Source organism: Streptopelia decaocto, assembly GCF_964273445.1.
Source record: "Streptopelia decaocto genome assembly, chromosome: 2".
Lineage (NCBI taxonomy): Eukaryota > Metazoa > Chordata > Aves > Columbiformes > Columbidae > Streptopelia > Streptopelia decaocto.
In genome coordinates this window covers 88,452,069-88,468,456 of record NC_138655.1, presented here as the reverse complement: position 1 = coordinate 88,468,456, position 16,388 = coordinate 88,452,069, and the positions used below count along the sequence as shown (strand labels likewise).

Here is a 16,388-nt window from a genome sequence, read left to right as displayed (position 1 = left end):
GGCTAGTGGCTCCGCTCACCACCCCGAGCCCTTCTTCCCCTCCGAAACTAAAACAAACCCCACACCCTCAGTTATGCCTATCATCCCAGCTAGCCCCCCCGATCCTCGGTGCCCATCCGGCGAGATCCGCTGCCTGGCGCCGGGGGCGTCCCGCGGAGTTTTTCACGCGCGTTTCTGAGGGAAGGGGATGCCGCCCTGCCGGGGGCATTTGGGGCTGGGCCCCGGGACGGCGGTGGCCGGGGGGCGCTGTAGGGGGTGGTCTCGGTGAGTGGCGGGGAGCGAGGGGAAAAGCGCAGCCCTCCTCCAGAGCCAGGGGCACCGCTGGCTTCCTCGCCCCGTTGAAACTATTTGTCTGCTGCGAATGGTATGGAAAGTAATTAAGGTCGGAGCATGTATGAAAATTATTGACAATGTGTAAAGTCAGAAATCTCATTTGATCGGAATGTAAACTTGGGCGGGGGAGAAGCCCGTCAAAAAGGTACCGCGTGTTCAGATCTCGGGCCAAGCCGTATTTGCCCTGCTTGGCGGCTGTCAGCGGGGTATGCGGAGCAGGATTAGGGGGTGGCTTTTCCTACAGCATTGCAGAGACAAGATGAATCCCATGACAAGGGCTGCCACTAATATATTTACACTGTCGCTGCTGGCTTTTGGGCGACCTTCACCGGGATGTGGTGGGGGGGATCGGATCCAACGCCCACCTCTTTTGCAGGGGTTCCTCGGAGGTCTGCACAAGCCAGCAGCATGACTGCTTACCGGGAGCGCGGCGGACCCTCTACCTGCCCGGAGCCTCCTGCTCCGCTGCCGGCGCCCGGCCACCCGCACTGCGCCGGTACCTCGCCTCGTCTCTGATCTCGAAACATCCCGCTTCTTATTTTACTCCGCGTCTGTCACGTTTTATTTACACCGACAGAGGATGCTCGGAGACAAAAGAGTGGGTTTTTTTTTTTTACGTCAAAGATGTTTTATATTTTTGGAAGGGTTGTGTTTCCTTTTAGAGAGGTGACCTATATCCTGACCGCTGTAGGGGGTTTATTTTGATGCTCCGGGAAGTTCAGTTGAAGCTGTGCAGAGCTGGAAGGGGATAAAATCTTTAACATTGTCATCTGGCATAGGAAAAGCAAAGTCTACCCACACAAACACTTGGTGGAAGTACTCAGGGGGGTGACACTTACAAAACCGACGCTATTATTATACGCGGAGCGTGTCTTTGTGCAGGTTAAATCGCCGCGATGTCCGCGCAGCTCCGTCGGGCTGTTGAAACACCCACGGTATCGGCAAGGCAGCCAGGTCTCCTTCATTAGTCGCAGCCCCTGATTTACCCCACATCTGGGGACCCCCTTCCTCCTCTGTCCCCCCAACACGGGACCGCGTGGAAAGCATCGAGGGGCGCATGGGACGGGCAGCCCACTGTGTGCCGGGCAGACCACCCTCGACACGCCCGGCAGACCCCCGCGGCTGGGTGGATGTCGGCTTTGATAAACCATGGGCTTGGCGAGCTTCGACAGAGAGTGGGCACCTCAGGCTGACCGAGTTTCTTTCTGACATGGCCCCCGTGCAGTGACAAGGACGGGATAGGATGCAGGGGACAGAGGCAGTCTTCGGGGAGCTGGGGGGGAGGTGGGTCAATACGGCAACAAAATCTTAGCCTGTAAGTACCCTCCCGGAAAGTCTAAAAGCTGAGAAACTCCTTTGAGCCCGCTGAAGAGACCAAGCGCCTGGGAAAGAAGAACCTGTCCAAATTGGGGAAATGGGGGCAGGGAATATCTTTGCTCCCCCGGTGTTCAGTGGTCGCGCTTCCGTTCCGTGGGATCCTCCGGCCGTTCGGGCCCGCGGAGTCCCGGTTCCCTGCGGGACGCTCCTGGGAACCAAGGTCCTGCGTGTACAGTGTGGAAGGGTTGGGTGGTGTCTTTTCTCCCACCTGCTGAGGCAGATTTCTCCCTGCAAAACTCTTCACCAAAGGAAAATAGCTTCTGATCCTCGGATGACTTATCGTCCACACTTTGTTTTTTGCCTTTCTCTCCTTCCCTGGGCACTGAACAAAGCTGCCCCGAACAGGAGAGTTGTGTCCCGGGGAGGAAAGGGAAAGGTGCAGCCCTACTATCATGGAGGTGTATTGCCCTAGGCCTAGCTCCCTCCACACCTAGGCAGTGTGGAAAAATTTCCCAAGGTATCTTCACGGGAAGCCAGCCAAACCCATGTGGCAATGCCCCAGGTAACTCTCTGCAAAATGCTATGAGAGAGGTGCCCGTTCTGTACAGGGAGCATGTCTGGTAGTGCTTTAGGGGTCGGGCTGCTTTTTTCCCCACAAGGAAAGGTAGGCCTCTGCATTTGTGCTCAATGTCCTTGTCTACCCTTGGGATGGGAGGTGTCTCAACCCCTCAGATGCCACGATCCTTTCACCTTTGCCTCGAGAGAAAGAGATCGACTCTTTAACAGGAGGTGGAAAGAAGGGTCCTAATGGCAGCTTTCAGGGAGACTTCTATAAAAAGAATCACGTCTGCTACCCACTGTGTGAGCAAAGGAAAAAAAAAATAGACGAGGGGAGTCGGAAAAAAAAAAGCGGAAAAACTCCAAACAAACATCAGGATCACACGGCTACTGCCAGAGGTCCCGAGAAGTCAAGAGGTCCCGGGAGCAGCACAAAGGACGGGGCAGGACCGCTCCGAGTCCCTTCCCATCCCGGCCTTTCTGCTCCCTCCGCCGCGGCGGACCTGCACCTCCCCCAACCCCCGGGCGGTCACCCCGGGCCGCCGGGGCCTTCAGGGCCATCGGGACCGGCTGCCGGGCGCTCCGCTGCTGCTGCTCGGCTCCTCCATCTCGTTAAAATGCCCGCATACCCCTCATGCGGAAAGGGATCTCTGTCAGCCGTTGTAGATCGAGATCTAAATCCAGGCACCCTGAAACTGACAGTTGGAGAAAAATCCTCCGGGGCTTAAGGAAACGCACTTTTACAATACTGGAGGGATTTGTTTAAGTTTCAGTCTCGGCTTTAATTGAAAAAACGCTTCTCATCTGCAGGACCTCAGAGGAGAGGAAAGAGCCTGAAGCACGCAGTTAAAAAAGGGAGGAAAGGAACAGAAAAAGAACAAAAAGGAAGGGGAGAGAAAAAACAAAACAAAACACCAAAACTCCAAGATAACCATAAACACTTATCTTTCATATTTGTCTCCCGTTTTCTTAACTGGTTTAGTCTAACTTTTTTCATTTAGACGACGAAGAAGAGAAGACTCTGTTATGAACATGAAACTGAAACCGCAATAATGAAGAGATTTCCTAGAATAAAAACGATGATTATAGAACAACATCTGAGTAACCAAATCTGACAAAAAGTTTAATTTCCGTATACTCTGGTAAAACAAACCAGTTGTGCTCCAAAGCTGGGATCAGCTCAGAAATGGATACACCGATTAAAATAAACATTTCCACCCAACAGCAAATGCACTTCTGTTTAATCACGGGCACTTCAAACCATCTTTTAAAGTCTTGGTACCATGTCTTGGAGACTTCTTAATGCCATATTTCAAACAAGCGTCTGCTGCGAAGGGGACATTGCTAACAGGTAGAAGGCGGCTGACTGAATGTGTTACCCCGATTCTCGTTGTGTCAAGTTGCAAATGAAGCAGCATTCGCCTCTCTGCCGTAGCCCTGCCATGCCTGGCTTTGCTTCATTGTCTGTCCTGCATCGCACCGCGGAGAAACGAACGACACCTTCGTATAGTGCGATATCTGTGTTGGGAGTAAATACCTTTTCCCACTCGACTAATACTAATGATCAAAAAGAGTTACCTGAAACGGAGTTAGATTAGAGTCGTTTTCAGACATCTTCCCTCCTCCCTTTCATTTAATACATTTAGCCTCCTGACGATCACCGAAATGAGTTGGGCATGTCACCCGAGGGTGACATTTAGACAGATGTTCCGTGGAGGAAGGCGATAAAGGACGCTGGCTCACCGATCTGGAGCAGGGAAGGATGTTTATATATAAAGCCACGGATATTTTTGAAAAATATTCCGAATAGGTCGTTGCAGGGAGATCAGGAATGGCACGTGGGCCTCTCTCCCCGTCCAGGGAAAAAGAAAAGAAAAAAAAAAAAAAGAGAGAGAGATAAATAGATACATATAGTTTGGGGGGCTTTTTTGCTTTTGTTTTTTTGTTGTTGTTTTTTGGGATGGGGAAAAAATAAATCGATGCCTCAGGAAAGGCAAACACTGCCTATCGACTAGGTGATCATTTATTATATTAAAAATATGTAGTAAACATTGCTGGGCTCCGTACTGTTTTTCTTAGTTGATCCTCAGGTACAATCAAGTCGTTTTCGGACACATTCCCATGTATGCAGCAGCGGTGATCTGGAGGAAGCTGTCGACGCCTGTTCAGTTAATTTAGGTTTTCTTTGTCTAATTACTGTGGAGCTTAGGGAAAAGGAGCCGGGCTCGGGGCCGTAAACTGACACTTGGGCTCTGTGTGTGGTATCCAGGCAGAGTTTGATGGAAAAAGCCTGCTACCACTCAACTGCAGGTCACTGTCTGGGACCAGCCCCACCCCCTCCCTGCCCGTACCCACCACAAGCTCTCAGCGCAGAGCTGCGCAGCAGACAGACGGACACGCGGACACACACACACACACAGCGCTGCAGGCACACTGACACGGCGTCCAGCTCTGCTCGCGGTCGTCCCACCCCCTCCTGCCTTTGGTCCAGCATCCCTGTCTGCTCTGCCTCTCGTCCTGCCGCCGTCCTCCCTCCGTCTCCAGTTCGATCCTGGAGCCTCCTCCATCATCTGGGAGCAGGCCTGTGTCTCCGCCGGCCCCTCTCCTCCCTGCCCCCGCCGGCGCCCCGTTTCCTCCGGCAAACGGCGTTTGCCAGCACGCGTGATCCACCCACTACACCGGGGGAGCTCCCCGGCGGGACGGAGGGAGGGTGCATCCCTGGTCCTCAGACTCGACCCCTGTCGTCCTATAAAATTAGTTGCATTTTATACGGGGGTGTGGGATGGCAAAGGATAGAGAGACGTTTTAAAACCCGGAGGTCTGGCAGGCTTGAGGAGCAGCAGACACTGCTGCCTGGGGCTCCGCAGTGTGGGCCACCCTCTCACACACACCCACGCCGGCACCCAGTGGCATTAGTGCCCGTGTGCCCCGGGGCTTAGAGGCGGAGCAGCTTCTCCCCTCGCCCCTCGGCCGTGCCAGGGAGCGGAGGGCAGACGGGTGCCTGCGCGGCCGGGAGAGCCCCGAGGAAGCGGCAAACGGTGTCACTGAGTGCTGAGGGTCCGGCGGCGAGAGCAAGCCGGGGATGGTGCGGCGGCAGCAGTGGCAGCAGCAGAAGCGCCTCCTGCCCAGATGACGGGTGGAGAGAGCCCAGCTGGAAAGGGGGTGGTCTTTCTGTCTTCCCCCTCTCGCTCCCCCTCTGACTCTCTGTATCTCTGTTAATTTCTCGGCCGGATTCAGAGGGGTCTGCGGGGAAAGAAAAAAAAAAAAAAAGAGCAAGATTGAAGGAACCGATAGGCAGCCACTGTATGCCTTTGCGCAAGAAAAAAAGTGTATATGAAAGAATAACAGCGCGGAAGAGATTGGAAGGGGGGGCTCTTGTGCTTCCTCCCCTTGCCGGATTAGGCAGCGGGATGTTCCCCAGGTGGGGGGCAGAGGAGGAAGCGGAGCGGCGCTGAGCGGAGCCTCCACGGGTGGGGGCCGGGGCCGGGCCGGTCCATCCCGCCCAGTGCCTGGCTCCGACGGAAAGCGGAGGAGCCATTGCGCAAGGGACCGCGAAGAAGGATGCGCAGGGCGCTGCCGCCGCCCCGCCGCCGCCCGCCGCACTGAGGAGGTGCCCGAAGGACAGCAGCTCCCACCACCCCCCCGCTCTCCCCCTGCGGGGCACCCCCCGCCCCGGTACCCACCCCCCCCGGCTCCCCCCCTTCCCTCCCAGCCTCACCCCACCCTACCCCATTCCCCTCCCTCCGCCAGATGACCACCGAGAGCGGCCAGCAGCGGCTGGAGCCCCCCGTCCCTCTCCGCTCCTGCAGCCCGGCTCCCGGAGCTCTCCAGATGAGCCGGCCGCCCTCCTCCGCCCTGGAGACCTCCACCTCCTCTTCCTCCACTTCCACCTCCTCCTCCTCCTCGGCAGCGGCGGCGTCCTCCAAGAGCAAGAAGGCCAGTTCTGGGCTGCGGAGGCCCGAGAAACCCCCCTACTCCTACATCGCCCTCATCGTCATGGCCATCCAGAGCTCGCCCTCCAAGCGCCTGACACTCAGCGAGATCTACCAGTTCCTGCAGGCCCGTTTCCCCTTCTTCCGCGGCTCTTACCAGGGCTGGAAGAACTCCGTGCGCCACAACCTCTCCCTCAACGAATGCTTCATCAAGCTGCCCAAGGGCCTGGGCCGCCCGGGCAAGGGCCACTACTGGACCATCGACCCGGCCAGCGAGTTCATGTTCGAGGAGGGCTCCTTCCGACGGCGGCCCCGCGGCTTCAGAAGGAAATGCCAGGCGCTGAAGCCCATGTACCGCATGATGAACGGGCTGGGCTTCGGCGCCTCCATCCTCCCGCAGGGCTTCGACTTCCAAGGGCCCCCCGCATCCCTCGCCTGCCACTCCAACGGCTACAACCTCGACATGATGCCCAACGCCATGGCCAGCGGCTACGAGGGACTCAGTGGCGGCCACCACGTCCCGCACATGTCGCCCAACCCAGGCTCGACTTACATGGCCAGCTGCCCGGTGACTGCCAATGGGGACTACGGTCCCGACAGCAGCAGCAGCCCCGTGCCCTCCTCGCCGGCCATGGCGAGCGCCATCGAGTGCCACTCGCCCTACACGAGCCCTTCGGCCCACTGGACAGCCTCGGGGGCTTCGCCCTACATAAAGCAGCAGGGCCTCCCAGCCGCCAACGCCGCCTCCTCCGGCATCCACTCCAGTGTGCCCTCCTACTCCTTGGAGCAGGGCTACCTGCACCAGAGCCCCCGCGACGACCTCTCAGGTAGGGACCCGGGGGGCGGCAGGGAGCGCGACGCTGGCGGGGCTTTCTCTGGCGACGAGGTTTTCGCGCGGGGGAACCCTGACCTCCACGACGCAGGAAAAAGAGGGATATTGTCTGCGAGAGGGAGAAAAATACGCGTGGGTTGGAGCCATTCTGTTTTGGGACAGGGGGTATGTCTTGGGGGTCTGTGAGTAGGACCGCGAGCATCCCTCCTTCTTGTCCAGAACCAAGAAGGAGCGCTCCAAGGAGAGACAGGCTCCTTCCCGGCTTCGTCCCGACTCGCACGTCCCTGCCGGTGCCAGCGACATGTGCGCCGTGGCGGGACGGGGGGCAAGACCCGCCGCACCGGGCGGCGGCTTGGCTTAGCGGGGAGCGCCACCAGGCATTGCCGCCGCCTCGGTAAACCGCGGTCCGCGGAGACGCGTCGCAAGAGTAATCAAAAAAAGGAGTTAAATATTATCCCCTAAGGTCTGCGGGGAAAAAAAAAAAAAATAAAAAAAAGACAAAATACAAAAACAAAGCCACGAAACTGCTTATCTTGAAAAATGCTAGAGAGATTAAAGCAGATCCAGTGTATTTCTGCAACCGGAGGAAAAAATTTTCTGGTCTCTGTCTCCCACCCCCCCGCTCCTCCCGGCCGGTGATTACAGACAATGTCTGCTTAGAAAAATCCGAGCACAAAAATGGGTAAAAGATGTTGGGCTCTTACGGGGAAATTTTCCAAATAGCCCTTTTAAACGTGGGTCCCGGAGGTTAAGCAAACAAAGACAGTCTGGGCTGGACCACACCGAAGAGGATTTTAGCCTGACTTAACCCCTATGAGAGCGGGGTCTTGTTCAATTTTATGGGAATTTCAACAAGTAACAAATACAGGCGACCCTCAGCTCTCAGTCCCCTCCCGCCCCCTCCTTGGGCGCCTGTCAATCACTCCCCTGTCCTTCTGCGAGTCGCGCAGCCTGCCCCGGCCTCCCCACAGCCTGCTGCCGCCGCGGGGAGGGAGAGCTGGGAGCCCAGCCGCTGGGGAAGCCGCTTTGCCATCACTGAAGAAGGGACTTGGGGTGTCAGGGAAGAACAAGCGGTTGCAAATTTTCCTGCCTTAAAACAAAAAACAAACAAAACCCACCGCCTAAATAGCCCTGGTGTGATGCCTGGGAAGTGACGGCCCGCTGAGAAGTGGCGGCTGCGGAGCGGGTGGCTGTCTTGCCGGCGTTTGGGCGCAGTGAGGGCTGGGGGAAAGCGGTGCGTCCCCACAAGGTCTGCTCCGTGCCCACGGAGTTTAGGGTTAAACTCACTTTTCGGAGATTCAGATAGTCTTTCCACTTGGTTTTGCGGGCCGGAGACAGAGGCCGGCGGATTTAAAAGGGCATCCCCCGCCAAAATAGGTACCTTTACCGTTAGGAAGTTCTGCTTTGCTTTGTTGTTATTGCTGTTGTTACTTGGGGTTTTTTTTGCTTGTTTGTTTTCTTTTTCTTTCTTTTGGATTTTTTTCTCTGTTTGATTTGCTCCTTGAGGGCGCCGCGGCCTGCAGCTCGGGGCCCACGAGGCCATGCGTGGCGCGGGAGTGGGGCTGGTCCGGGCAGCGTGTCTGGGTGGCAGCTGCACCCTTCTCTTGACAGAAACGCGAGTGGCAAAGGAGATTCCTGGAAGATAAATTTTCATTTGAAAGCAACCCGAGAAAAGCTCTTCGAAACAAAAAGCAGGAGAGAAGGGTTCTGGTCCACCCGAAGCCTCCGCCGCGGTTTCCGAGGATGAGGGCGTTTAAACCCGAATTATTTCTGTTCAAGGACGGATATACACCCAGACAGACAGATGGACGCTTTCTTAATGCCGAGGCCGAGCGTCTGTTTCCAGCAGCTCAGATTTAATGCCATTTTGCAAAACTACGTTTCTCCGCTTATTTTCTAGAGCTTCACGATCTGAGCCCCGGGCTTTAGTGGAAGCCATCCCCATTCCTTGGTTAACTAAAAAAAAATACAACCTTTTACTTTTGTGCATGGGTCCAATTCTCATTCGTGTAAAATCTCTGTGGAACGACCGCTTTAGCAGACTGAAAGGAGATGGGGAAAACCAATTCGAGCTCCTTCATTCGTAATTATTACCAGCAATAATCTTTCTCCTCCTTTCCCCACAAAAGGAGTAGCAAGTGAATTTGACCTTTCCCTTTCTCTTAGTTAAATGCAAAGCAAATTCGGTGGCAACCGCTTTTGATCGGTCAATAATCCTCTAATCATGACAGCGACAGGGCGGACTTAAAACCTTGAATTTGCATCAGACCCAAGAAAAAGAAAGGAAAAAATTGGAAACAGGAGGCTCGGTTGTGCTAAAAGGATTTTGAAGCTGGGGAGTGGGGGGAGCTAGATTTTTTTCGCACACTATTAAATCCTGCTAAATGATTGAATCAGGATTGTAATAAAGTGCCCCGGTTTATGGCGAGCATACCAGCAGGGTTATTAGAAAGCCGAGGAAATCCAGCGAAATAATCACTTTTATAAAGTGAGCTCTGCGGGGTGAAGGAGGGGACAGCGCCGGAGGACACGGGCCCTGCGCGCCGCCTGCGCAGCCCCGCGGGCCACAGCCGAAGGGGTCGGCTCCGCTACCCTGGGGAAACCAGGGACGTTCCCCTCTTTTTTTTTTTTTTTTTTCTTTTTTCCCTCCGCCCCCTCACTCTTCTCCTCTTTCTTTTGCTGCATTTTTTTTTAATTGAATCTCAGTCAGATTTGACGGGATCCCGCTAGCCGAGTTTGACATCCACGCATCAAATTAAATCCCTCTCTGGCTCTATCCTGCAGGCCTTGTTCGGGCTCCCCTCCCCAGCGGATCCAGTAGGAACCCTGCCAGACTGAAGATCCCAGCATGGCCCTCCAGCGCGGGTTGGAAGGGAGGGTGGTTCTTTCACGCGGCCCTTGGACCTAAAAGCTGCCTTAGGCTGTGGGAAATTAAAATAGGAATTTGCGAGGTCATTTACATGTCGGTGCCGCGGATGTACTTCGCTTCTTGTTGTTGATGAACCCTAGGGTGTCCTCGGTCTGTATCTCACGTTTGTGAACGCATACCCGCGTATAGACGTGCACACTCGTACACACATATACATCAATAAATACACTAGTCAGCACACAGTGGATCGTGGTTAGAATTCAGCCTGCAGCCGTTCAAGTCAAAAGCAAAAACGTCCCAGAGACGTTGGGAGGATGGGCGGGGTGGGGAGCGTTGGAGACGAGGGAGCAAAGATGGGAATCAGATTCAAATAGCTGCGGCGCATCCAGAAAAACACTCCAGTCGCATCCTCCTCTCGCACACACGCACTCCTTCATCTACCCCACGACAGAGGCTGACCTAACCCCGTACGCTGCCAAACAGGCAGGGGGGCAGGCAGCAGTGTGTGTGTGCCCACACAGGAGGGGTGCCCTGCGATATGTGTGCGCTCGGGATGCGGCCACGCGTGTGTCCGTGGGCATCCGCCTCCATCTGCTGTCCTCTCCCCAGCCTGTCTGCCACACGGTTGTGTAGTTTGTAACGTCCTTGCAGAGCGGGCACGGGATGCTCGTACAAGCACGGGTACGGCGCCGAGCCCACACGGTGACGATGAGGCACGCCGGAGATCCACTTTCCCTTCTCGCTCGGGTCGGTGGGACTCGCCGCTCTGTCTGCCCTGCAAGTGGGGCAGGCTATGCGCCGTCGGAGCATCCAGTCCACTGTCAGGACAGCCAGAGAGGAGCTCCCAAACTTTGCAGGAGGAAGCCCAGACGAGGAGAAAATAAGTCGTGTGTCAGTCCTGCTATAGGCATCCTCTCCTCTGCGGGTGAGGGAGAACGGGCTGCTCCGCCCGGGCAGAGCTACCAGACTTCTAAGCATCTCTTGTTATTTCCTTCTCTTGCAGTGGGATTGCCTCGCTACCAGCATCACCCCTCTCCAGTGTGTGACAGGAAAGATTTTGTCCTCAATTTTAATGGCATTTCTTCGTTTCACCCTTCCGCTAGTGGATCTTACTACCACCATCACCACCATCAAAGCGTCTGTCAAGACATCAAGCCCTGCGTGATGTGAAGGCAATGCCCCAACAGAGACAATCAGGTGGCATAGAACAGAGTCGAGGTATAGACGGACCCACGCCGATTAAATATAATGTGCACTCTGATAGCATTGATAGAACACGAGTCACTTAGCAAAATTACCTAAGGAAGCAGTGTTTTCGGTCCCACTCCATCCCTTGAAGGACACGTACAGCCGATAGAACGGTTCAAAGCTCTTCCTAAAAGAAAAATACCTTATGTAATGTGTTGGCTTAGGTGGGACCTAAGTGTCCTTATGTCAGGTCTGACCACCTTAATAATAAACCTCCTTTCTGTGATGTCCTAAAGAATCGAGCTTTGAGAAAGGGAATAATTCCATATATTTTATACGAGAAAGTGGTTTTGAATAGGAAAAATAAATCTAGCTCAGCACCTGCGAAGACTCCCCCTTTCGTTGCTGTGTTAGCGGGAAATTTACTATTTTTTTCTCTATTCTCCTTTTTCCTTTCCCTAAGCCCCACCAAGGACACTTTGTATGGAATTCAGCACCGACCAATTGATATTATTAAACCAGTATGGTTTAGCCCTTTCGTGTATAGACTTTAAGAAGAGTTCATTCTTTTTTGTTTTGTTTTGTTTTGTTTTTCAGTATTGCAGCAATACAATGTTTTGGTTTTTATTTTTACAAAAGTTGTTTTCTACCACAATATTTTTTAAAGAAATATTTTAAATAAATCTCGTGTATACTCACACACTATTGCTTTAAAAGGAGAATATATTTGCACTTATGTATACTTTTTACAGTTTGCCAAAATATTTTGATGTACAAATTTTTTTTTTTTTCAATAAAATGTATATAAATGACCATGCACTGGACAGGCACTTATTTTCCCTCAGTTCCTTGTGGGAAAACACTTCGACCCTAGGATCCGAGATTGTTCAAGCTGCAACCCCAAATCCTTCAGCCGCTGGAGGCAGAGGAAAGGAGAGGAGAGAGCAGTTGACCCGAGGGGGCCAGTGCCGTGGTCTCTGCACTGCACCCCCTCCCCCACTTCCTATCCTGCTTTTGCCCGCTGCTGGATAGACTTTGAAATAACCGGGAGAGTGGACACAAAAGCATCTGGAGCTAGACTGCCTACTTCTGTCTTGGAGGGCTCCTCCGGGTCCCAAACCCCCTCCCCACTGTTTAAGGACTATGTCCAGGTGTCCCCGCGTCCCCGTCCCGCCTGCCCACGCAACTCATCGTAGTCTCTCTGTGCCCCGATGGGGTTTTGCAGGTGCGCGGTCAGGAGCCCCCGTGCAACACGGGATTGCACCTGGTAGCGCACATCACGGTGGGGTGGACGAGAAGGATCCACAATAAAACCGTGGCTTGATAAGTGTTTGGGGAAAGGCACCGAGAATGGCATGACCAGTGAAGACGGAGGGGAGTGGAAAAAAAAAATGAAAAAGAAAAAATAAAAAGAAAAAATAAACAAAATAGAATAGCAAAGGGCCCCCAAAGCACTCCAAGCAAAACAAACCTTGTCCCCGAGATGCCACCGTGCCCGGCGGGGGCTGAGCGGCCGAGAGTCGGAGCCGGGCGCCGGGAGCCGCTCGCCGACGCCTCCGGCCGCGCCGCCCTCCCGGCCCCCGGGGTCTCCCGAGCTGGGGGATGCCCGACAAACCCACCCAAACCCACGCCTCGGCCAGGGGTGTGCACGGCCCCGGCTCAGCCCTGCGCGGCGCCGCCGACGGGGGCATCTCGCCACCGCCCCCCGCGCAGCCCGGCCAGTCCCGCGGAGGGGACAGAGGCATCCCAGGTACCCCAATGCGCCCCGCAAGCCGGGGTACCCCCCACGCCTCCCCGGCTGTCCCCGGCCCCGCGGCCAAACGCTGAAAAGCTCGAGAATTTCAGTGAGATGGTGTATGTAAATGTGTACATACGTATATACATGCATGCGTTCACATATATACACACATGCGTAGAAAATGATATCTATGTAATTATATATAGAGAGATAAAACTCTTCATCTTTTAAAATATATATTTATGCTCAAACATGCCCTTTTCTTCCCTGAGCTTCTCAGGGCCTGTGATAAATTATAAAGTCAGTTTCGGAGTTTGCTCCGACCACAGTGCTGTGTTTACATTCTTTCCGAGGCAAGCCTGCATGGTCGTAATTTATATCCTAAACACTTGAACGTAACTTGTTTATACAGGAATGACAGGACCTCAAAGAGAAAAAAACTGCCTGTGGCCTCCCCGGCGGCCGAGCGCGGACCGCCAGTGCCCTCCAGCGGCACAGGCCCGACAATGGCCGCCCCAAAGCCACGGGCTGCGGGGCTACTTGGCACTGCGATTTATGCGTGTGTGTGTATATATATATATATGTATGTATATATATATATGCATATATATACACGTATATATATATTTTTTTTTCCACCTTATGAATGCCATTGTATCCCAGAAAACGTGAGCAATACTCGCACTAGCTGTTTTCCTAAGAAAGGGGAAGGATTTGCTAGGGTATCCTTTAGTTTGGGGCTTCTGTGTTCTCCTGTAATGATTTAGGACTATTCTTGTTTAACAGAATAAGATTCCCTTTTCCCCGTGAAAACTACCTAAACAAAGGGCGTTTCAGAAGCAGTACTCTTTAGACATCGCTATGTTTCCAGGTACTGTGAGAAAAAAGACCCCAGCCTCTTTCTTCTCAATTTAGAGGTGACCAGCATATGATAGAGAGGAAAAAAGTGGCCAGATTTTTAAGTTAATTTGATCTGATTTTGTTTTGATGTTTGATTTAATTATAATACCTTCTACCCTAGGAATTCAGCTCTTGTTTAGTCTAAAGTCCAGTGGCCACAGAGCCAGTGAGAGTAAAGATGAAGAGCTGTGCCACTGTGAGGGCAAGATACTTGTGTTTTAGCCATACAGTTTAAAATTATTTGCATCTTTTTACATTCGTTAGTAGTCACTGGACACACTCAAATACTTCATATTTTGGAAAAAGGAATTATTTCTTAGAGATCCCACACACTGAGACTTGTAATCATAGCAGCAGTGATGCAGTACTTGACTCTGAGGCTCCCAGAGACCTACAACATGAGACAAAGATGAAATTTCTTGTGCTAAAAACCCCCCAGAAATCTATATATGTCTATTTAGCCTGAGCATTGTGTAAGAGCCCAGTAAGGCATATCCAAATTTGAGTGTGTATTTTCTAGTCACCCTGTAGTTGCTATGCAAAAATGAGCATCAGGTGGTATCAAACACAGGAAGCTCCATCTCTCTGCAGCTTTCTTAGTTCTTGCTCTTTTTTATGATGATGCTTTATTATCTTCCGCTATCATTTGTTATCTTTTCATTCCTTGCCTGTTAATATGTCCCTGACTGCTTTGTCTTCTATGTGTGGATTGCAAGATGCCTAAGCAACCCCTTGTTTTCTTTAGCAGCACTATAGTCAAAGTAGCACCCAACAAAAACTGCCCACCTCTGCTGAGCCTGAAAATATGGTCACCGCTGGCTCTCAGCTTAGAGCTTCAGCCTGTACAACCACTCTGTCCTTATAGGTGAGCACAAAGGAGGAAGAAAGCAGATGGCTTCTAGGTACACTTCTGGTCTAGCCCGATGAAGAGCTTGCGTATCCAAAAATCTGCTGCTATTTTTTTTTTTCCCAACCAGATCAGTTGGTCTAATGCATTACTAATGTGTCTCCCACAAACTTCACCTCGCTAATGACCTCAACTGCCACAGCTACAAGAAAGCTACAACTACATTACAAATACTTAGTCATCTAGACTGATGGCGTAGCTCACATTTGGTGAGGCACGGAGGCAAATGGATTGAATGTAGACTAATCCAAACATTGCCATTATTAGAGCACACTAGACAGAGTTTCCGCAGGATGGGAATGAAATCACACTGGAGCGCCTCAAACAGTTTGCCGGTGATCCACTATAATCTTATATATATATATTTTCTCCATTCTCTGGTTTCATCACAGTCTTACTGCCTCAGTGGAGGGATTTTGCTTGTGAGGGTGTTTATGTTACACAGAAAAAAAACACTCAACCACTCCAAAGCTGGGATCATTTGAACAATCAATTTAACACTGGCAAAATTAGCCAAATACAGAGGTATCTTATGTGGGATGTTGAATTTCTAGCTGGTAGTTGACCCAAGCATTCTTTAAAACAGTCAGTTTGTTTATCTCACTAAATCCCCTTGCCCATTATTCTATTAAACATCAGATTAATATCTTACGCTGTTTTGGGTCAGCTGGCAAAGTACTTTTAGCCAATACAGTGTTTCCAGTGTAGTGTGAGAGTTTTAACCTGCTTTGGAGGCCAAGATTTTACTCAGTAACAATAAGCCTAATTTTATTGAACTAGAAAGATTTGTTCGTAACATATGCATGAGGTAATATTTAAATAGGCCTGTTCAATAAAATGCTAGGTATGTCACTTATGCCTCAAGAAAGCAAGGTACTGCTTTCAATTACAATTTTAATATACCTGAGCATGTGAGCACTCCCATTAAAGTCAATGGGATTATGCAGATGGTTAAGGTAAAAAGTGCTTTGCTGAAGAAGGATGACAGGACTAGAATTAAACACTACAGGTTCCTCCTATATGCTGCAGCTGAGCCCTGTATAGAAACTGGAATAGAATATACCTGATTCATATACAGGATGAAAATTAATTCAAAACATATTCCAACTTTGAATAGAGATGTATTTTACAAAACCTGCTGGCATTAATCTGCATGAAATACTGCCTTAGCTAATAAGAACACCCGGGCTTTATTTATATATTGAGCCATTTGATAGATACAAATGAAGAAAGAGGTAAATAGAAGCCAACATATTTTTGAATAAAAGCCCAGAGGTTCTCTCAGAGTTCAACAATATTTGTGTCTAGATTATAAAGAATTCAGAGCAGCTTCATGTGACTTGCCAACTACTGAATAGAGCTCCAAACCATCTGTAATATTAAACAACTTCAAGCCTCCTTTTTATGCTTGTTTTCATCCAACAGTGATTTATAGAAATCTATTGGCTTCTCCATTGGTCATTTCTGAAGACAAATATGCTGAGAGGAGGAGGAGGTTTTAAAATTTGTTGGGACACCACTACATGCTGCATCTGGAATTAGAGGTATTTTAACAGTGGATTTAGATTTATTTAGGAGATTACGGAGAAATGTTAACTGTGTTACATTGGTTATTTTAACCATTGCAAAATGACATTGCAGTGCTTTGCAAAGAACCGTTCAGCTCACAGGTAATTTGATGTTTTCAAGGTTATTCAAAGAGACTGAGCTGCTGTTGAGGAACTGATAAGGACAGATTTCTTGGACTAGATCCCCACTGGTAACATTTTTCCTTGCAGTAGAGTTGCAAACCATTAATTCTTACTGTCCAAATA

At 51.4% G+C, this 16,388-nt stretch overlaps 1 protein-coding gene across 1 annotated transcript; it reads left to right on the top strand.

The window, feature by feature from the left end:
- Positions 1-5,798: 5,798 nt before the first annotated feature.
- On the top strand, positions 5,799-11,011 carry FOXF2 (forkhead box F2; the record flags this gene model as incomplete). The annotated part of the gene is made up of 2 exons (XM_082043784.1): positions 5,799-6,967; positions 10,845-11,011. Exons 1-2 carry the CDS (start codon positions 5,959-5,961, stop codon positions 11,009-11,011), a joined length of 1,176 nt encoding a protein of 391 aa, XP_081899910.1. The 5' UTR covers positions 5,799-5,958.
- Positions 11,012-16,388: the final 5,377 nt, after the last annotated feature.